Raw genomic sequence first — 23,538 nt, 5'->3', positions numbered from 1 at the left:
TGAAATGTATAAAATCTGACAGGGCTAGACAGACTGGATGCAGGGAGGATGTTTCCCCTGGCTGGTGTCACAGTCTCAGGATACGGGGTAGGACATTTAGGACTGAGATGAGGAGAAATTTCTTCACTCAGGAGGGTGGTGAACCTGTGGAATTCTTTACCACAGAAGGCTGTGGAGGCCAAGTCACTGAATATATTTAAGAAGGAGATAGATAGATTCCTAGACACAAAAGACATCAAGGGGTGTGGGGAGAGAGCGAGAATATGGTATTGAGATAGAGGATCAGCCATGATTACATTGAATGGCGGAGCAGGCTCGAAGGGCCGAATGGCCTACTGCTGCTCCTATTTTTCTATGTTTCTATGTAATAGTGAAGGGTGTGTAATAGTGACAGGTGTGTAATAGTGAAGGGTGTGTAGTAGTGTGGTTCAGTAATTTGAGTGATAATCACTACCGGATCTCTTGAGTTTCACTTCAATGGTAGACATTTTGCTGTTGTTTACACTCAGTGTGACAACTGCTGTTCCATAATAAGCCTTCTTGATTTTTAAGGCTGTTTTGCCATCAGGGCAGAGGCCAGGAATCCTGAACTTTCCCTTCTCATCACAGACTGTCAGGACTTTGTCCATGGTTCCCCAGAGGTGGACAGTTGCCTTGGAGGCAGGAGCACCATCTTGAAGACGTACAGAACCGTAAAGTACATGCTCTTCGCACATGCATCGACTGCACTCTGCATTCACACGACCCATAGTGCAGCTCAGCTTGCAACCTGCAACACAGCATTCAAAGATAAACATACTCAATTAACACCCGTCAGCTGTTGAAATACAAAAGGACCAGTGTGTTCAAGAACAAAGTAAATACAATATTTCATATTTTCTACGGACAGAAAAATAATGATTTCAGCAAATGAAGATATCTGTTCATTTAGAATATTCAGCTCATCTGAAGAGTATAATTGTAGGGAGTTATTCACTGCACATTCACCCCTTAAAGAGGGAGTAGGGGCAAGTGGTCAGTGACCAAGTACACTGCCTGCTGTGATAGAGAAGGGTGCAGAGACGGACACAGGATCTCCCTCCAATTCATTTCAATGGAAGGAAACTCAGGTCTGCTCAGTGACTGCTGGTTACTGTTCAGGTGGTAAAGAAGGAAAGCTACCCCAGGGTTGTAAAGTCCGCGCCTCAATAATACACGGACTTCGGGAGAACAATTAAACAGGTATTTTACTGAACAGAGGGTAACGTCAGACTGGAGTACAGAAGCCTGCTAGGGCCTTTTATACAGGGGTGGTCACTGCCGGTACTGCAGTATAAAATCAGTTCTTCTCTTAAAAGGTACATACACAACAATTCCTCCCCTTTTAGATAAACAGTACATAACATTCATTTAACAACTAAATAATAACTTATTAGAATTACAATTTTCTCGGTACTATATACATCAACTGAAATAATCATTTATAAGTTCAGTCTTTGAGGAGGCTTCCTAATCCTGACTGGATAGCGCCTTTCTCGAGTATCCTGTTCTTGCGGTGGAGTCGATTCTGGCTCATTGTCATTGGTTGGTTCATCAGCTTCCAATACCACTGCTTCTGAGGTAGACGCAATCTGTACTTCGGGCTCATTACCAGGTGCACATGCTCGTGGTATAGGTTTGGCTTGTTCCTGTGACTCTAGAATCTGGTCAGCATGGCGTCTCACGATGCTCTCTCCAACGTCCACTGTGTACATTAGTGGTCCCTGCTGTGTGCATATCGTTCCTGGCTGCCATTTTTCTGTTCGGTAGTCACGGGCCAAGACTGGTTGTCCTATCTTGAAGCTCCTGGTTGGCTTCTCGTTGATGTGCTGGAATTGCTTATCCTCAACATCTCGTCTTATGTTTGGTTTGAGCAAATCCAGGCGGCATCTTAGCCTTCGGTTGAAGAACATTATGGCTGGAGCTTGGTTGGTGACTGCAACCCTAACAAGAAATTATCTACCTTGTGTTGTAGTGGTATGTCGTCGTTATACATCGCCTTTATTGCCTTTTTAAAGGTCTGAACAAACCTTTCAGCCAATCCATTTGTGGCTGGATGATATGGGGCAGGTGTGTAATGTTTCACCCCATTATTCCTCAGAAACCTCCGGAAATCCTCAGACACAAACTGTGGCCCATTGTCGGAGCAAATCTGTTCTGGCAAACCATTCCTGGCGAAGATGATCCGTAGGACTGCAATAGTTTTCTCCGTGGTGGTGGAGGACATTTTGATGACCTCAGGCCATTTCGAATGGGCATCCACGGCGATTAGAAACATTGAGTCCATAAATGGACCAGCAAAATCAATGTGTACCCGTTGCCATGGAGATGAGGGCCACTCCCATGGGTGTAGAGGGGCCTGTGGTGGTGCATTTTGGACTTTCTGGCATCCTGAGCAGCTCTTGGTCAGGTCCTCGATTTGTTTATCGATTCCCGGCCACCACACATAAGCCCTGGCTAGGCTTTTCATTTTTACCCCTCCCAGATGACCTTCATGAAGCTCATTGAGCACTCTGTCTCTCAACTTGGGTGGAATTACCACTCGGGATCCACACATCAAGGTCCCCCGGCACACTGACAGCTGTTCTCTCCTTGGCGAGAATGCTGGCAACAATGAGTCGCCATATGCTGGCCATCCTTTCACCGTCAAATCATAGACCCGAGACTGTGTCGGGTCATTTCGGGTTTCCTTCTCTATACTTGAGTTTGTAACAGGCAGACATTCGACTATGGTCGCATGGAATATCTCAACAGGGTCCACTGCAGGTGCTTCCTCTACCGTAGGCAACGGTAGGCGCGACAGCCCATCAGCGTTTCCATGCTGCTTTGTACCCTTGTATTCTATGTCGTACTGATGTGCCCCTAGAAAAAGTGACCATCTTTGCAGCCGTTGCGCCGTCATCACCGGAACGCCCTTCTTTGGGTTAAAAATGGAGACCAGGGGCTGATGATCAGTCAGTAGGGTGAATTTCTGCCCGTGCAGATAGTGATTGAACTTCTTCACCCCCCACACCAGGCTGAGGGCCTCCCTGTCAATCTGGGCATAATTACGCTCGGCTGAGGTTAACGAGCGCGACGCAAAGGCTATTGGCCTCTCTGAGCCGTCAAGGAATTTGTGTGACAGCACCGCTCCAATGCCGTAGGGGGACGCATCACATGCCAACCGAATCGATAGTGTTGGGTTGTAGTGGGCCAATACTTCTTTTGAAGTGATTAGGCATTTACATTTCTGAAAGGCACACTTACACTCATCACTCCATTTCCATGTTACTCCAGTTTGCAGCAGGGCATTCAGTGGGTGCAGAATTGTAGATAAATTCAGCAAGAACTTATGGTAGTAGTTCACCAGCCCAAGAAACGACCTCAGTTGTGACACATTTTCCGGTGCTGGAGCCTTGACTACAGCCTCAATCTTGTCTGGTGACTTATGCAACCCTTCCTCATCAATCATGTGGCCACAATATGAGATTTGTCTCCTGAAGAACTCGCATTTGGGGTGGTTGGCTTGTAGCCCATATTCCTGCAATCTAGTGAGCACCTGCTCCAGGTTGGCAAGGTGTTCACTATCATTTTCGCCCGTCACCAGGATGTCATCCAAATAACACTGGGTCCCTGGGATCCCTTGCAAGACTTGTTCCATTGCCCTCTGCCAAATAGCCGGGGCTGATGCTACCCCGAATACCAGTCAATTGTACTGGTAAAGGCCTCTGTGAGTGTTTATCGTGAGGTATTTCCTAGATGCTTCTTCCACCTCCATTTGTAGATACCCTTGGGCCAGATCAATCTTCGTAAAACGTTTCCCTCCAGATAGTGAGGTGAAAATATCTTCTATCCGTGGAAGTCGATATTGTACTGTGTGCAGGACTGGGTTCACAGTCACCTTGAAGTCCCCACAGATGTGAACCTTCTTCGGCTCCCCAGGCATGCTGCTCAATGATTTCTTCATTACAGGAATGATGGGTGTGGCCCACTCGCTCCAGTCCACCTTGGACAGCACACCCGAACGCTCCAGACTCTCCAGTTCTGCTTCAACAGCTGGCGGATCGCGTACGGCACTGGTCTGGCCATAAAACATTTTGGGTTTGCGTTATCTTCGATTTTTATCGTTGCCTTTACTCCTTTTAGAGTCCCAAGTCCTTGTTGAAACACCTCTTTCGCGTCAGTTAGAATTTGTGACAGACGTCCAGGTGCGACGTCATCATCCTTTTTGTCAGTCACAGTTAGCGCCTGAATGGAATGCCAATCCAATTGTATTTTTCGGATCCATTCACGTCCGAATAATGGTGGTCCTCCATCTTAGATACATAGATACATAGAAGATAGGAGCAGGAGTAGGCCATTCGGCCCTTCGTGCCTGCTCCGCCATTCGATGAGATCATGGCTGATCGAATGGCGGAGCAGGCACGAAGGGCCGAATGGCCTACTCCTGCTCCTATCTTCTATGTATCTATGTATCTAAGATGGAGGACCACCATTATTCGGACGTGAATGGATCCGAAAAATACAATTGGATTGGCATTCCATTCAGGCGCTAACTGTGACTGACAAAAAGGATGATGACGTCGCACCTGGACGTCTGTCACAAATAGTATATATAGATACAGTTTCTGTGTTTCCTTGCCGTTATATTTAACTGGCACCCTTATTTTTCCTCTGGGGTAGACTTTTTGCCCCGTGTATGTCTTCAATACAATGGACGTGTCCTTTAAGGGTATGTGTGAGAATAGCCGCTCATAGTCTCGTCGATTCATGACAGTTAGGGCTGATCCTGTATCTAATTCCATCTTTACTTGGGATCCTGCTATCATGAGGGTGACCCAAATGGTTCAGTGATCCTCCTTTGCGATCACGTTGTGTAACTTTAGACAACTTAGTCTCCTGCTCCCGGAGTCGTTATCACTCTCCTGATCTTCCGAACTACTGTCTGTCAGTTTGTTTACTTTCTTGTACTTTTCCTTAGTAGTTCTTGTAGTGTTGGTTTTCTTTCCCGACCTGCAGACTCTTGCTATATGTCCCATTTTTCCGCATTGCCTGCATACTTTGTCCTTAAACCAGCAGTCCTTCTGCTCATGGGTTGTTCTGCCGCAGCGATAGCACTTTTCTGCTCCATACGCCATTTCGTTAGCGCTGTATTCTTGTGGTTTCTGTTGTATTTCTACAGCTCCCCGTGCTGCTGCTTCGTAGGATACTGCCATGCTGAAAGCCTGTTCTAGCGTCAGGTCCTTTTTCGAAAGTAGTCGTTTCTGGGTTCCTTCACTCTGGAGCCCGCAGACAAACTTATCCCGTAAGGTGTCTGCCAGTCCTGCTCCGAACTGGCAGTGCTTCGATAACTTGCGTAGTTCCGTAAGATAGTCAGCATTGCTCTCATCTTTGTGCTGGTTTCTTTTATGGAACTTGAATCTTTCTGCTATCAGCAGCGGTGTAGGGTTTAGGTGTTCCTGTAAGATATTAACAATCTCCTCAAAACTTTTCTCCATTGGTTTAGCTGGGGTAATTAAATTCCGCAATAGGCCGTACGTTCTCGCGCCCATCAAATTTAATAATACCGACGCCTTCTTTCCATTGGCCACCTCATTTGCCTTGCAATACACTTCAATTCTTTCCACATACGTGGTCCAGTCTTCTACCTCGCTGTCGAAAGCAGTGATACTGCCACTTTTCGGCATCTTGGGTGATTTAAAATGGCGCCTCCCGCGCTTTTTCTTCTTCCCCAATGGAATAAAATGGCGCCTCCCGCGCTTTTCCTTCTTCCCCTTGCTGCCACGCTGCTCCTAGCGTTCTACAGGGTAATCGCGGCGACCCGCGGCTTCGGCGCGTCTCACTTTCCTTCCCCTTGTTTATTTTCTCTCCGCTGCCCGGTTCTTGAGCACCAACCGCGCCCTGTGCGCTCCACCCTCTCTCTCTCTTTTTCCTCCTGGCGACGCTGCGCGGCCCCTTTTGCAGAGCCGCTCGATCGAGCTCGAGCCCGCCGCAGTCCGGAAGGGTCAGCGCACTACCTGCTACCAGCACGATTTGCTGGAACACCTTAACTGGGGAGCCAAGCTCAGCTCTCCACAGCCTCTCCCGCAATTCTCCGAACACCGATGGATCCTTGGGCGGTTGCCCGCGGTCGACGCCCGTTGCTCAGACTTCGAGCTCCAAGAAACTTCTTCTCAGGGTGAGATCCCCGTGAGGTGATGCAACACTGCAGGAGAGTTCGAACTTGCTCGTCGCCACTGTAAAGTCCGCACCTCAATAATACACGGACTTCGGGAGAACAATTAAACAGGTATTTTACTGAACAGAGGGTAATGTCAGACTGGAATACAGAAGCCTGCTAGGGCCTTTTATACAGGGGTGGTCACTGCCGGTACTGCAGTATAAAATCAGTTCTTCTCTTAAAGGTACATACACAACAAGGGTGACAATAGGAGTCAGACTGCCCGATGAGTAAAGAGATGGTCACTGTACTATAGGGGGGATTTCTGACCTGGTGCTGCAAGAGTTCCCCCCATGTGAAAAGTGGACAGGAAAGAGATGCCCAAGAGTAAATTTGAAATTGTGATATTAGTTTGTGTTTTCTCTAATGTTTCACTGAAGATTTATCAAATTTAATGGCCTAGAATTTCCTCAAAATAAGTTGCCCCTTTAAAAGAATTGCACCCACTCCAGAGGGAGTTACATGAGTTTCCTGAGTGCTGATTTGCATTCCCATTGGTGCAGGCATTGGTGTAAAATGGGTGTAAGCAGCTGAACTGCCTGGAAACTTTGGTGCAACCTTTAAAAAGCAGGTCAGCCTGCACTCTTCCGCAGCAGACTGGGGTCAATGGGGCAGAGAGGGACAGGGCTTGGCTCTTTCACCCTTTAGCAATATTATTATACTGCTACAGAATAATGGCCACTAAAGCTCCATGTGCACCCAGAGGGCTGCAGGGCTCCAACCTGGAGAGCAAACATTACTGGCAAGCTCCTATCAGCAGTGTTTCCCCTAAGGTGCGTGGCCGTGCACCAGTCCGGACATCCCGTACAGGCCGCTCACCAGAAAAGATACCGTGCAGCAAATCTAAAGGGAGCGCACACCAAAAAAAAGAGGGAAGATTGCCTCCCAGCCCCCTGAAGGAGATTGAAGGCAGGTGACACAGACTTCTGGGTGTGAGTATCAGCAAACCTGCCAAGAATATAACTCACGCTGCCTGGATCGAGCTGTCATTGGCAATGGAAGCCAACACTTTCATCCCCAGGACTACAGACCAGTGCTGCCAAAAACTGAGCAGGGCAACACACTGGACACTAGCATACCAGCTGTAGTGCTGAAGGCTTGTGCTCTAAAACTAGCCGCGCCTTTAGCTAAGCTGCTCCAGTACAGCTACAACACTGGCATCTATCCGACAATATGGAAAATTGCCAAGGTATGTCCTGTCCACAAAAAGCAGGACAAATCCAATCCAGCCAACTACTGCCCCATCAGTCTACTCTCAATCATCAACAAAGTGATGGAATGTGTCGTCGACAGTGCTGTCAAGCGACACTTACTCACCAATAACCTGCTCACCGATGCTCAGTTTGAGTTCCGCCAGAACCACTCGGCTCCAGACCTCATTACAGCCTTGGTCCAAACATGGACAAAAGAGCTGAATTCCAGATGGGAGGCGAGACTGACTGCTCTTAACATCAAGGCAGCAGTTGACCGAGTGTGGCATCAAGGAGCCCTAGTAAAATTGAAGTCAATGGGAATCGGGGGGGAAAACTCTCCACTGGCTGGAGTCATACCTAGCACAAAGGAAGATGGTTCTGGCTGCTGGAGGCCAATCATTTCAGCTCAGGACATCGCTGGCGGAGTTCCTCAGGGCAATGTCCTAGGCCCAACCATCTTCAGTTGCCTCATCAATGACCTTCCCACCATCATAAGCTCAGAGGTGGGGATGTTCGCTGATGATCGCACAGAGTTCAGTTCCATTTGCAACTTCTGAGATAATGAAGCAGTCCATGCCCGCATGCAGCAAGACCTGGACGAAATTCAGGCTTGGGCTGATAAGTGGCAGGTAACATTCGCGATTTAATACACAAGTGTCAGGCAATGACCATCTCCAACAAGAGAGAATGTAACCACCGCCCATTGACATTCAACAGCATTACCATCGCCGAATCCCCCACCATCAACATCCTGGGGGTCACCATTGATCAGAAACATAACTGGACCAGCCACATAAATACTGTGGCAACAAGAGCAGGTCAGAGGCTGGGTATTTTGGGGTCAGTGAATCACCTCCTGACTCCCCAAAGCCTTTCCACCATCTACAAGGTACATGTAAGGAGTGTGATGGAATACTCTTCACTTGCCTGGAGGAGTGCTGCTCCAACAACACTCAAGAAGCTCGACATCCAGGACAAAACAATCCACTTGATTGGCACCCCATCCACCACCTTAAACATTCACTCCCTCCGCCACCGACACACTGTGGCTGCAGTGTGTACCGTCTACAAGATGCACTGCAGCAACTCGCCAAGGCTTCTTCAACAGCACCTCCCAAACCCATGACCTCTACCACCTAGAAGCACAAGGGCAGCAGGCACATGGAAGACCACCATCTCCAAGTTACACACCATCCTAACTTGGAAATATATCGCCGATCCTTCATTGTCACGGAGTCAAAATCCTGCAACTTCCTCCCTAACAGCACTGTGGGAGTACCTTCACCACATGGACTACAGCGGTTCAAGAAGGTGACTCGCCAGCACCTTCTCAAGGGCAATTAGGGATGGACAATAAATGCTGGCTATGCCAGCAATGCCCACATCCCTGGAACGAATAAAAAAAAACACTGGTACTAACACACTGATTCTTCACAGTCTTCTTGGTTAAGGGCAGCTCCAACTCTTGCAGCATTCCACTTGCACCAACAACTGCACACATAACTTCAAACTCTTCCTCCACTTTAACAGTCTCATACTTCACCCCTCCCATTCCTCTACTGTCAGCCTTACGCTCATTTACTTTATCTTCTTATAGGACAAATTGGCACACAATTCCCATCAAGGCAAGCCACCGCAGGGGGCATTTCCACCTTGAAACCCCTCACTCCCTTCGAGGACAAAGCCATGGGGCTCGTGGCACTCACGGTCCTTGCGGTGAGAGATGGTGGGTCGACGGCATCTTCCTGGTACAGGGACTGAGCTCCTGTACAGTCTCACTGGAAACCCAGTGAAGCACCATATACCCTTCGCTGTCTCCTTAATCCCAAGGAAGTAATTCTCATCCATTTTGCTTTCTACCCTCCCTTCCTGTAGATCCACCACAGCACAGGAGTAAGAAGATGATGGTGATGAGGAAGAGGAGTATAAGAAGTGGCCATCTTTTCCATCCTGCCCAGTCATCCTCTGCCCAACCCTACCAACTCACCAGCTGCGTCTCTTGCTTCCTCATTCGCTGGCACCAGCTCAGAGCCTTTCACCCGCGGGCAATTAGATATAGTGAGGAGGAGGCACAGTGTGATCCCAGGGTATGAGGGAACTGGAGGAGTGGGTGAGGAGGAGGCACCTTCCCAGTGAAGGCTGAAGGAGACGGCTATGGATTCAGAGTCACAGGGCCCAGAAATCACTGGTACTTGCCTGAAGAAAAGGAGGTTCGAGTAACATTGCAGCTACGTGCAGGCTCTGAGGACAATCTCCAAGGATGTGTGGAAATTGACAGATGTGACACTGGAATCTCCATCTCTCCTTTACAGCAACATCTTAGGCTTTCTCTTGCTTGCGGGAGCCAGTGCAGAGGGTGACAACTTCACTGGAATCTGCAGCAGATCCCCTAAGAAGCAACCAGGGCCCAGTGGAATGGGGGAATCTACCTGCCTGACACTGACCCCCACCGCCATCTCTTGGGCCTCTGACCGCCCCGCTCAAAGCACCATGCCAGTGGAACATGGGAGACCATGAGGCTGCCCAGGAACAAGCTCCAGAGATGCAGCAAGCAGCCATTCCTGACCAGGATTAAGCTGCTATGAGACCAGAACCACTTCAGGCCCAGGAGCTTGTGGGAGACCATGAGCAGCTTCCGTGATCAAGGCCCTCCAGCGTGCTGGCCTTCTGAGAGCCTGTCCGGAGAAGTGTGAGGTAATACATTTGGGGAGGGCTAACAAGGAAAAGGAATACACATTAAATGGTAGGACACGGAGTAGAGTAGAGGAACAAAGGGACCTTGGAGTGCAGGTCCACAGATCCCTGAAGGTAGCAGGCCAGGCAGATAAGGTGGTTAAGAAAGCATACGGAATGCTTGCCTTTATTAGCCATGGCATAGAACACAAGAGCAGGGGGGTTTATGCTTCAACTGTATAAAACACCAGTTAGGCCTCAACTAGAGTACTGCGTGCAGTTCTGGTCACCACATTACAGGAAAGATGTGATTGCACTAGAGAGGGTACAGAGGAGATTTACAAGGATGTTGCTGGGAGTAGAGAATCTTAACTATGAGGAAAGACTGGATAGGCTGGGTTTGTTTTCCTTGGAAAAGAGGAGGCTGAGGGGAGACCTTATTGAGGTGTATAAAATTGTGAGGGACATAGAAGCATAGAAACATAGAAGATAGGAGCAGGATTAAGCCATTCGGCCCCTCGAGCCTGCTCCGCCATTCAATGAGATCATGGCTGATCATCCAAATTCAGTACCCTGTCCCTGCCTTCTCCCCATATCCCTCGATCCCTTTAGCCTTAAGAAATATATCGAACTCCTTCTTGAATGTATTTAATGAATTGGCCTCTACTGCCTTCTGTGCTAGAGAATTCCACAGGTTCACCACTCTCGGTGAAGAAATTCCTCCTCATCTCTGTCCTAAATGGCTTACCCCATATCCTTAGACTGTGACCCCTGGTTCTGGACTCCCCAGCCATCGGGAACATCCTTCCTGCATCTAGTCTGTCTAGTGCTGTTAGAATTTTATAAGTTTCAATGAGATCCCCTCTCATTCTTCTAAACTCCAGCGAGTATAAGATATCGACCCAATCTCTCCTCATACGTCATTCCTGCCATCCCAGGTATCAGCCTGGTGAATCTTCGCTGCACTCCCTCCATGGCAAGAACATCCTTCCTCAGAAAAGGCGACCAAAACTGCACACAATACTCAAGATGTGGTCTCACCAAGGCCCTGTACAACTGCAGCAAGACATCCTTGTTCCTGTACTCGAACCTTCTCGATACGAAGGCCAACATACCATTTGCCTTCTTAACCGCCTGCTGCACCTGCATGCTTACCTTCAGCGACTGGTGCACAAGGACACCCAGTTCTCGTTGCACTTCCCCTTCTCCCAATCTATTGCCATTCAGATAATAATCTGCCTTCCTGTTTTTGACATCAACATGGACAACCTCGCATTTATCCACTTTATATTGCATCTGCCATGCTTCTGCCCATTAACCCAACCTGTCCAAATCATACTGGAGTTTCTCGGCATCCTCCTCACAGCACACACGCCCACCCAGCTTTGTGTCGTCTGCAAACTTGGAGATATTCATCTAGTTCCCTCGTCTAGATCATTAATATATATCGTGAATAGCTGGGGTCCCAGCACCGATCCCTGCGGTACCGTACTAGTCACTGCCTGCCACTCGGAAAAAGACCAGTTTATTCCAACTCTTTGCTTTCTGTCTGCCAACCAGTTCCCTATCCAAGTCAATACCTTGCCCCCAATCCCATGTGCCTTAACTTTACAAGCTAATCTCTTATGCGGGACCTTATCGAAAGCCTTCTGAAAGTCCAAATACACCACACCCACTGGTTCTCCCTTATCTATTTTACCAGTTACATCCTCAAAAAATTCCAGTAGATTAGTCAAGCACGATTTACCTTTTGTACATCCATGTTGACTTTGTCTGATCCTGTCACTGTTTTCCAAGTGCTCTGCTATTACATCTTTTATAATGGACTCTAGCATTTTCCCCACTACCGATGTCAGGCTTACCGGTCTATAATTCCCTGTTTTCTCTCTACCACCTTTTTGAATAGTGGGGTAACATTAGCTACCCTCCAATCCATGGGTACTGTTCCAGAGTCTATCAAATTTTGGAAGATGACCAGCAATGCATCTACTATTTCTAGGGCCACTTCCTTAAGTACCCTAGGATGTAGATTAAGTGGATAGAAAGGACCTATTTCCCTTAGCAGAGGTGTCAAAAACCAGGGGGCACAGATTTAAAGTAATTGGTGGAAGGTTTAGAGGGGATTTGAGGGGAAACTTCTTCACCCAGAGGGTTGTGGGGGTCTGGAACTTGTAATGTATATACCTTTATTAAGGGGGGGAACTACTTTTTACAGCTCATGTACACTGTAGTACCGGCAGTGACCACACCTGTATATAGCACTGAGTAGTAATCTGTACAATCAGTTCCAGAGTGAGCCACGTTGAGTAAACACCTGTTGTACCGTTCTCCTGCAGTCTGTGTCTTACTACTGACGGACACAACATTGGCGACGAGGCAAATTCGATCCTACCTGCAACTCTGCATCACTTCCCAGGGATTCGTTCCTGGAGACCAGTAGATTGGAGGTCAAGGCCAGAGACACAGGCGTCGACCACGGGCAACCGCCCAGTCATCCAGCAGAGACTCGAGAATTGCGGGGGAGGCTGTTGAGAGCCAGGCTTGGCTTTCCAGTCGCGGTGGTCCAGCGAAACGGGCTGGCAACAGGTAGTGCGCAGACCCTTCCCGGACAGCGGCGGGCTAGAGCCCGACCGAGCGACACAGCAAAGGGCCGAGCAGCGTCGACGGGAGAGAGAGAGAGAGAGAGAGAGGGCAGAGCGCACAGGGCGCAGCCGGTGTTCAGGGGCCGAGCAGCATCGAGGAGAGGGAGAGAGACGCGCAGAAACCCGCGAGGCGCCGCCATTGCCACGAGGACCGCCGAGAGCGGCGTTGGCAGCAGCGCAGGAGAAGCGCACGAAACCTACAGGGCGCCACCATTGACACGAGGACCGCCGAGAGCGGCGTTGGCAGCAGCGGGGGAGGAAGGAAAGCACGGGAGACGCCATTTTAAGCCATTGTAAACTACACCCAAAATGACGAAGAGTGGCAGTATCACCGCATTTGACAATGAAGTCGAAGATTGGACTACATATGTCGAACGAATAGAGGTATACTGCAAGGCAAATGAGGTGTCAGATGACAAGAAAGCGTCGGTATTGTTAAATTTAATGGGTGCAAAGACGTATGGCTTATTACGAAATCTAGTAACCCCAACGAAGCCAATGGAAAAGAGTTTTGGAGACATAGTAACGATACTACAGGAACATTTAAACCCCACACCGCTGCTGATAGCAGAAAGATTCAAGTTTCACAAACGGAACCAGCATAAGGATGAAAGCAATGCTGAATATTTAACAGAACTGCGCAAACTATCGAAACACTGCCAGTTTGGAACGGGACTGGCAGATACCTTAAGGGACAAGTTTGTGTGTGGGCTTCAAAGTGAAGGAACCCAGAAATGGCTTTTATCTGAAAAGGACCTTACGCTGGACAAGGCTTTCAGCATTGCGGTATCATATGAAGCAGCAGCACGGGGCGCTGCAGAGATACAACAGAGACCGCAAGAATATGGCACAAACGAAATGTCATACATAACAGAGAAGTGCTATCGCTGCGGCAGAACAACACATGACCACAATGATTGCTGGTTCAAAGACAAAGTGTGCAGACAGTGTGGAAAAGTAGGACACATAGCACGAGTCTGCAGGTCGGGAAAGAAAACCAGCAATAAGAAATCTCCAGAAGAAAAGTACAAGAAGGTACATAAGGTGACAGAGAATAGTTCAGACGAACAAAAGAGTGATACCGACTCCAAAAACAGGGAGCTGAGTTGTCTGAAACTACATAATGTGATCAAAACGGAGGATCACCGAACCATTTGGGTCACTCTCAAGATAGCAGGAGTCCAGGTAAAGATGGAATTGGACACAGGATCAGCCCTAACAGTCATAAACCGACGGGACTATGAGCGGCTATTCTCACACATACCCTTGAGAGACACAAAAATTATTTTGAAGACGTACACGGGGTAAAAAGTCTACCCCAAAGGGAAAATTAGGGTGACCGTTATATATAACAGTAAGGAAACACCAAAACTAGACCTGTATGTATTGCAAGATGGAGGACCACCATTACTGGGACGTGAATGGATCCGGAAAATACAGCTGGATTGGCATTCCATACAAGCACTGACTGTGGCTGCCAAAAAGGATGACGACGTCACACCTGGGCGACTGTCAAAGATCCTAACCGACGCGCAAGTAGTGTTCCAGCAAGGACTCGGAACACTAAAAGGCATGACAGAAACAATTAAAATCGAAGAAAACGCAAGCCCAAAGTTTTTTAAGGCCAGAGCGGTACCTTATGCGATCTGCCCAGCCGTCGAAGCAGAGCTGGAGAGTTTGGAACGTTCAGGAGTACTGTCCAAAGTAGACTGGAGCGAGTGGACTACACCCATCGTCCCTGTGATGAAAAAGTCGTTGAGCAGCACGGCTGGGGAACCAAGGAAGGTTCGCATCTGTGGGGACTTTAAGGTAACAGTGAACCCAGTCCTTCACACCGTGCAATATCCACTTCCGTGGACTGAAGATATTTTCACTTCGCTATCTGGAGGGAAACGCTTCACTAAGATTGATCTGGCCCAGGCGTCTCTGCAAATGGAGGTAGAAGAAGCATCAAAAAAATACCTCACAATCAACACCCATAAAGGTCTCTACCAATACAACCGGCTGGTATTCGGGGTAGCATCAGCTCCGGCTATTTGGCAAAGGGCAATGGAACAAGTCCTGCAAGGGATCCCAGGGACCCAGTGTTATTTGGACGGCATCCTGGTCACGGGCGAAAATGACAGTGATCACTTTGCCAACCTGGAGCAGGTGCTCACTAGATTGAAGGAATATGGGCTCTGAGCTAACCGCCCCAAATGCGAGTTTTTAAAAAAACAGATCTCGTATTGTGGCCACGTTATCGATAGAGGGGTTACATAAGTCCCCAGAAAAGATTGAGGCAGTAGTCAAGGCTCCAGCACCGGAAAACGTGTCACAACTGAGGTCGTTCCTCGGGCTGGTAAACTACTACCATAAGTTCTTGCCAAATTTGTCTACGATACTACACCCACTGAACACCCTACTGCAAACTGGAGTGCCATGGAAGTGGAGTGACGAATGTAAACGAGCTTTCCAGAAGAGCAAAACACTAATCACATCGAAAGAGGTATTGGCCCATTTCAACCCAGCACTACCAATTCGGTTGGCGTGTGATGCGTCACCCTACGGCATTGGAGCGGTGCTGTCGCACAAATTCTCGGACGGCTCAGAGAGGCCAATAGCCTTTGCGTCACGATCACTAACCTCAGCCGAGCGTAACTACGCCCAGATTGACAGGGAGGCCCTCAGCCTAGTGTGGGGAGTGAAAAAGTTCAATCACTATCTGCACCGGCAGAAATTCACCTTGCTGACTGACCACCAGCCTCTTGTCTCCATTTTTAATCCAAAGAAGGGCGTTCCGGTGATGAATGCGCAACGACTACAAAGATGGTCACTCTTTCTAGGGGCGCACCACTATGAGATTGAATATAAGGGCACGAAACAGCGTGGAAATGCTGATGGGCTATCACGCCTGCCACTGCCTACTGCGGAGGAAGCACCAGCAGTGGATCCTGTCGAAATATTTTATTCGACTATAGTTGAATAGCTACCGGTAACTAATGCTCGTATAGAAAAGGAGACCCGAAATGACCCGACACTGTCTCGGGTATATGATTTGACGGTGAAGGGATGGCCAGCACATGGCGACTCACTGTTGCCAGCATTCTCGACAAGAAGAGGACAGCTGTCAGTGTGCCGGGGGACCTTGATGTGTGGATCCCGAGTGGTAATTCCACCCAAGTTAAGAGATAGAGTGCTCAATGAGCTTCATGAGGGTCATCTGGGAGGGGTAAAAATGAAAAGCCTTGCCAGGGCTTATGTATGGTGGCCGGGAATCGATAAACAAATCGAGGACCTGACCAAGAGCTGCTCAGGATGCCAGAAAGTCCAAAATGCACCACCACATGCCACTCTACACCCATGGGAGTGGCCCTCATCTCCATGGCAACGGGTGCATATTGATTTTGCTGGTCCATTCATGGACTCAATGTTTTTAATAGCCGTGGATGTGCACTCAAAATGGCCTGAGGTCATCAAAATGTCCTCCACCACCACGGAGAAAACTATTGCAGTCCTACGGACCATTTTTGCCAGGAACGGCTTGCCAGAACAGATTTGCTCCGATAACGGACCACAGTTTGTGTCCGAAGAGTTCCGGAGGTTTATGTAGAAGAATGGGGTAAGGCATTACACATCTGCCCCGTATCATCCAGCCACAAATGGATTGGCTGAGAGGTTCGTACAAACCTTTAAGAAGGCAATAAAGGCTATGTACAATGACAACATTCCGCTGCAGCATAAGGTGGACAATTTTCTGTTCGCCTACCGGAATGCGACACATGCAGTCACCAACCAGGCCCCGGCCATGATGTTCTTTAACCGAATGTTAAGATCTCACCTGGATTTGCTCAGACCAAACGTACGAAGAGATGTTGAGAATAAGCAATTCCAGCACATCCATGAGAAGCCAACAAGGAGCTTCAATGTAGGGCAACCAGTCTTGGCCCGCGACTACCGAACAGAGAAATGGCAGCCAGGAACGATATGCACACGGCAGGGCCCACTAATGTACACAGTGGACGTTGGGGAGAACATCGTGAGACGCCATGCTGACCAGATCCTAGAGTCACAGGAACAAGTCAACCCCATGCCTCGCCCATACGTACCTGGTGAGGAACCCAATGTACAGATCGCATCTACCCCAGAAACAGTAGCATCGGAAGCTGATGACCCAACCGACGACAGGGTGCCAGAATCGCCTCCGCACCAAGAGCGAGACACTCGGGAAAGGCGCTATCCAGAAAGGATCAGGAAGCCTCCCCAAAGACTGAATATATAAATGGACTATTTTCAGCTAACGTTGTATGTTAAAAGTGTTAATTGTAATTAGTTTGATATTTAATTGTTAAATGAGTGTTATGGTACTGTTAATCTAAAAGGGGAGGAATTGTAATGTATATACCTTTAAGGGGGGAACTATCTTTTACAGCTCATATATACTGCAGTACCGGCAGTGACCACACCTGTATATAGCACTGAGTAGTAATCTGTAGAATCAGTTCCAGAGTGAGCCACGTTGAGTAAACACCTGTTGTACCGTTCTCCTGCAGTCTGTGTCTTACTACTGACGGACACAACAGAACTCACTGCCTGAAAGGGTGGTAGAGGCAGAAACCCTAACCACATTTAAAAAGTACTTGGATGTGCACTTGGGATGCTCTAACCTGCAGGGCTATGGACCAAGAGCTGGGAAGTGGGATTAGGCTGGATAGCTCTTTGTTGGCCGGCGCGGACACGATGGGCCGAAGTGGCCTCCTTCCGTACTGTAACTTTCTATGATCCTATGAGTTAAGTGCAGGTCATGGCAGAAAAAAAATGCAAAATTAGAAGAGGTCGTGAAGCATTTCCAAGCAGCAGAAATCACTAAAAAACATCCCAGACTCTTCTAGCTACCAAACTAATCACTTCCGCCTCGATCAGCTCTTCCGACAGATGCTGCACCAGTTATACTTCCCGCTTGATATTCAGATCCATTGCAGTCATTGACCATCAGCCGGCAAAATACCACCCATGACAAATTTCTATCCCGATATGTTTTGAAACAAGATAAAGTTTTGACAGTTTCCTTGAGTTCTTAAGAGAATTAAGAAATGGAGAGGGGATCTTGAAAATTCAAACTGATTTTAAATGAAATTCAGGAGTGTCATGAAAAGAGTTTAGATTAATGTACAGATTGACTTTGCAAACAAAATAATCTGACTGGAATTTCAACTCAAAACGATATTACAACTTACAACTTAGGGAATGAGATTTATTTTCCCTGCCTGCATTAAAGAATGAGTGAATTGGATATTACCAGCTGGCAGCTCATCCCCGCTACTTTTCACTGGAACGTTGAGTGACCTGGGGGCGGTTGAAGGAGTCGCTGTGAGCAGAAGACAAATAGGAAAATATCAGTCAATAAAAGTAATAAACATGAGCTGAGGAATCAGTGGCCAGAAAAGAAGCAAACTCGTGTAGTGTTAGTGATGGGCAGTGGTTGGAGTGACCACTGCTGATGGGCAGTGATGGGAGTGGCCAGTGCTGATGGGCAGTGATTGGAGTGGCCAGTGCTGATGGGCAGTGATGGGAGTGGCCAGTGCTGATGGGCAGTGATGGGAGTGGCCAGTGCTGATGGGCAGTGATGGGAGTGACCAGTGCTGATGGGCAGTGATGGGAGTGGCCAGTGCTGATGGGCAGTGGTGGGAGTGGCCAGTGCTGATGGGCAGTGATGGGAGTGGCCAGTGCTGATGGGCAGTGATGGGAGTGGCCAGTGCTGATGGGCAGTGATGGGAGTGGCCAGTGCTGATGGGCAGTGATGGGAGTGGCCAGTGCTGATGGGCAGTGATGGGAGTGGCCAGTGCTGATGGGCAGTGATGGGAGTGGCCAGTGCTGATGGGCAGTGATGGGAGTGGCCAGTGCTGATGGGCAGTGATGGGAGTGGCCAGTGCTGATGGGCAGTGATGGGAGTGGCCAGTGCTGATGGGCAGTGATGGGAGTGGCCAGTGCTGATGGGCAGTGATGGGAGTGGCCAGTGCTGATGGGCAGTGATGGGAGTGGCCAGTGCTGATGGGCAGTGATGGGAGTGGCCAGTGCTGATGGGCAGTGATGGGAGTGGCCAGTGCTGATGGGCAGTGATGGGAGTGGCCAGTGCTGATGGGCAGTGATGGGAGTGGCCAGTGCTGATGGGCAGTGATGGGAGTGGCCAGTGCTGATGGGCAGTGATGGGAGTGGCCAGTGCTGATGGGCAGTGGTGGGAGTGGCCAGTGCTGATGGGCAGTGGTGGGAGTGGCCAGTGCTGATGGGCAGTGATGGGAGTGGCCAGTGCTGATGGGCAGTGATGGGAGTGGCCAGTGCTGATGGGCAGTGATGGGAGTGGCCAGTGCTGATGGGCAGTGATGGGAGTGGCCAGTGCTGATGGGCAGTGATGGGAGTGGCCAGTGCTGATGGGCAGTGATGGGAGTGGCCAGTGCTGATGGGCAGTGATGGGAGTGGCCAGTGCTGATGGGCAGTGATGGGAGTGGCCAGTGCTGATGGGCAGTGATTGGAGTGGCCAGTGCTGATGGGCAGTGGTGGGAGTGGCCAGTGCTGATGGGCAGTGATGGGAGTGGCCAGTGCTGATGGGCAGTGATTGGAGTGGCCAGTGCTGATGGGCAGTGATGGGAGTGGCCAGTGCTGATGGGCAGTGATGGGAGTGGCCAGTGCTGATGGGCAGTGATGGGAGTGGCCAGTGCTGATGGGCAGTGATGGGAGTGGCCAGTGCTGATGGGCAGTGATGGGAGTGGCCAGTGCTGATGGGCAGTGATGGGAGTGGCCAGTGCTGATGGGCAGTGATGGGAGTGGCCAGTGCTGATGGGCAGTGATGGGAGTGGCCAGTGCTGATGGGCAGTGATTGGAGTGGCCAGTGCTGATGGGCAGTGGTGGGAGTGACCAATGCTGATGGGCAGTGGTGGGACTGACCACTGCTGATGGGCAGTGATGGGAATGACCAGTGCTGATGGGCAGTGGTTGGAATGACCAGTGCTGATGGGCAGTGGTTGGAGTGACCAGTGCTGATGGGCAGTGGTTGGAGGTGACTAGTGCTGATGGGCACTGATGGGCAGAGAGGTTGGAGTGACCAGCGCTGATCACAGAATCATAGAATGGTTACAGCACAGGAGGAGGCCATTCGGCCCATCGAGCCCTTGCTGGCTCTCTGCAAGAGCACTTCAGCTAGTCCTACTCCCCCGCCCTTTCCCCGTAGCCCTGCAAATTTTTTTCTCAGATACTTACCCAATTCCCTTTTGAAAGCCACCTCCAGATCATAACCACCCGCTGCATAAAAAAGTTTTTCCTCACGTCACCTTTGGTTCTTCTGCCAATCACCTTAAATCTGTGTCCTCTGGTTCTCGACCCTTCTGCCAATGGGAACAGTTTCTCTCTCTCTGTTCTGTCTAGATCCCTCATGATTTTGAACACCTCTATCAAATCTCCTCACAATCTTCACTGGTCTAAGGAGAGCAACCCCAGCTTCTCCAGTCTATCCAAGTAACTGAAGTCCCTCATCCCTGGAACCATTCTTTTCTGCACCCTCTCTAAGGCCTACACATCCTTCCTAAAGTGCAGTGCCCAGAATTGGACACAATATTCCAGTTGAGGCTGAACCAGTGTTTTATAAAGGTTTATCATAAATAGAAGCATAGAGTACAAAAGCAAGAAAGTTATGAAGCTCAGTATCTCATATGCTTTTATACCCCCAGGTCTCTCTGTTCATGCACCCCCTTTAGAATTGTACCCTTTAGTTTATATTGCCTCTCCTCGTTCTTCCTACCAAAATGTATCACTTCACAATTTTTTGTGTTAAATTTCATCTGCCACGTGTCCGCTCATTCCACCAGCTTGTCTATGTCCTCTTGAAGTCCATCACTATCCTCTTCACTGTTCACTATACTTCCAAGTTTTGTGCCATCTGCAAATTTTGAAATTGTGCCCTGTTCACCCAAGTCCAAGTCATTAATATATATCAAGAAAAGCAGTGGTCCTAGTATCAACCCCTGGGGAACACCATTGTATACCTTCCCCCAGTCCCAAAAACAACCGTTCACCACTACAGTTCGAAAAACAACCGTTCACCACTACTGGGCAGAGGTTGGAGTGACCAGTGCTGATGGGCAGAGATTGGAGTGACCAGGGCAGAAGTTGGAGTGACCATTGCTGATGGGCAGAGATTGGAGTGACTACTGCTGATGGGCAGTGGTTAGAGTGACAATGGGAGTGGTTGGAGTGACCAGGGCAGAGGTTGGAGTGACCATTGCTGATGGATAGTGGTTAGAATGACCAGTGCTGATGGATAGTGGTTGGAATGACCAGTGCTGATGGGCAGAGGTTGGAGTGACCAGTGCTGCTGGGCAGAAGTTGGAGTGACCATGGCAGAAGTTGGAGTGACCAGTGCTAATGGGCAGTGGTTGCAGTGACCATTGCTGATGGGCAGTGATGTAAGAAAACTACTAGGCACTTGGTCTGAGTATCAAACAAGGCTTTAATCAACTGTTTTTCAACCTGGAGATCTAGTTGTGTCCTTCACTAGTTCCTGTTGAAGAATGTCCTGAGCAAGCTGGGCCCATGCCCGAGTATTTATACTCTCCCTGGATAGCGCCACCAGCAGGCCGCCCAGTATTATTTCATAAGTCATTTCCACATGAATGACAAGATTCATGTCATTCTTCCCGCCTGAAAGATTGGAAGTCCAGTGGCTTCCTTCTACCGAATTAATCAGACTAAGAATAGACGCAGGTGTATGAGGGGAGAAGCAATTCCGTTAATAAAAGAGCCACGAATTAATTCCTCCCAGTACTGCTCAGCTGAGACAGCTTTAAGGTTACAATCTTTGCTGAGCCTGCGAAGCTCTTGAAGGAATTCGTCAAGTGATACCCCGGGTTGTTGTCAAGTTGTGGCCAGTAGGTGCCGAGCAAAAATTTTGTTTGGGGCCTTAACATATAGTTGCTGTAGTGTTTGGATAGCGGAGTCATAGTCTACACAGTCTTCAATATAGTCAAACACATGAGGGGATACATAATTGGCAAGCATTCATAACTTATTAGGAACATTCTCACCACACTCCTCGAGGAAGTTGCTGAAGGTACGATACCAGTGTTTCCATACCTTAGCAGCTGTAAGTGAATTCGGGCCCGGGTCGAGACGGGCGGGTCGGAGTAGTGTCTCCATGATGGATTGATTACTATGTCCAAGTTCCCTTCTACAGTTTGAATTGTAGCTGTCTGTTCCCAAATCACTCAGAGCATGGAGCGGGTTGCAGTTGATTAAATTGACGTAAGAAAACTACGAGGCACTTGGTCTGAGTATTAAACAAGGCTTTAATCAACTGTTTTTCAACATGGAGATCTAGTTGTGTCCTTCACTAGTTCCTGTTGAAGAATGTCCTGAGCAAGCTGGGCCCATGCCCGAGTATTTATACTCTCCCTGGACAGCGCCACCAGCAGGCCGCCCAGTATTATTTCATAAGTCATTTCCACATGAATGACAAGATTCATGTCAGGCAGTGATTCCATTGACTATAGGTAATGAGCAGTCATTGAAGTGAAAAATGATGGACATTAGCTAGAAGACGCAGTGGTGAGGCAATGGCTGAAATAATGAGGCATGAGTGTTCTTTGACTTCTTTTCTAAACCACATTTTCTGTCTGCCTTGTTGCTCTAGTTAGCCTTCAGACTGCAATGTTCCTTAGAAAAGAAAGTGCCCAGCAACTGCCTGATACACAGACTGGGGAAACTTCTGCCACCAATCACTGGGTTGGATTAATTTGTTTGCTTGTTTCTAAAAACACTTCCTACTTTTTACACAAATTATTCAATGCCAGTGTGAAGAATTCCTGCCTTGTATGTCCGGACAGTCACAGCACTAGACAATGCCATCTCACACAGTGCTCTGTGAAACACTCCTAGGATAAATATTCAGACAAATACAGCCCTGGACTGTTTTACACCATGCAGCAATAAATTCCATTCCATCCAGAAACATGCACTAACATAAGATTTCCATTCTCTGTATTCTCTATCCTCAGTTCCTGAAGATAGACCCAATAAAATGTCCCAAAGTTAGGATGATTCTGAGGTGTGAATTCCTGTTTGCTGTTACTGGAAACCTAGAACTCCCTCTTTGTTACTCCAATTAATGTCAGAAAGATGAAGCTTCCATCTCCATGGAATAGAACCCAGGGTACAGAGCTGAAACCACAATGGTTATTAACAGTTTTTCTTAATGATTCTGTGCCTGCCTTTCCCTTCAACATGGCTTCAATTGATAACTCTCTCGCCTCTGAGTCAGAAGGCTGTGGGTTCAAGCCCCACTAGAGACTGGTTAGGCTGCTCATTATCACATTGCTGTTTATGGAAGTTTGCTGTGCCCAAATTAGCTGTCACGTTTCCTACATTACAACAGTGACTACACTTCAAAAAATATTTCATTGGCTGTAGAGTGCGTTGGGATGTCCTGAGGTCATGAAAGGTGCTACATGAATGCAAGTCTTTCTTTCCTTTTTAGTGTCTTTTGAAGCAGATCCTCCAGAGACAACAGCTAGGTTTGTGTGGAATGGAGCATAAAGTTCAAGCAAATGTCATCTTTGATAAAATAGGCTATACCACATCTTTAGCATCAGTCATATTCACTGTGGGCAGTCTGCCGACCTTCATTACTGTAGAATTAACATGGGATTACTGCTTTGCTGGAGTGTGATGTTGTTGCATACAAGTCATGGCAATAGTTACATTGGTAAGGAAAGGGAAAGGGGCCATGGAAATGAACATAAATCTGATCAGTGTCTCCAGCATTGTAAAGAGAAGAGGTGCCAAGCAG

At 48.4% G+C, this 23,538-nt stretch overlaps 1 protein-coding gene across 1 annotated transcript in view; it reads right to left on the bottom strand.

Moving 5' to 3' along the window:
• Positions 1-23,538, bottom strand: part of cilp (cartilage intermediate layer protein, nucleotide pyrophosphohydrolase) — a 107,633-nt gene that overhangs the window by 28,063 nt on the left and 56,032 nt on the right. The window contains exons 5-6 of the mRNA XM_085968265.1: positions 18,004-18,072; positions 455-769 (exon numbers count right to left, since the gene is read on the bottom strand). Of these exons, the coding sequence (XP_085824391.1) occupies positions 455-769; positions 18,004-18,072 (384 nt within the window). The remainder of the gene's footprint in view (positions 1-454; positions 770-18,003; positions 18,073-23,538) is intronic.

This window comes from Somniosus microcephalus, chromosome 27 (assembly GCF_052327205.1).
Source record: "Somniosus microcephalus isolate GS21.2 chromosome 27, FLI_Smic_1.0, whole genome shotgun sequence".
Classification (NCBI taxonomy): Eukaryota; Metazoa; Chordata; class Chondrichthyes; order Squaliformes; family Somniosidae; genus Somniosus; species Somniosus microcephalus.
This window is presented reverse-complemented; position numbering and strand designations above follow the sequence as displayed.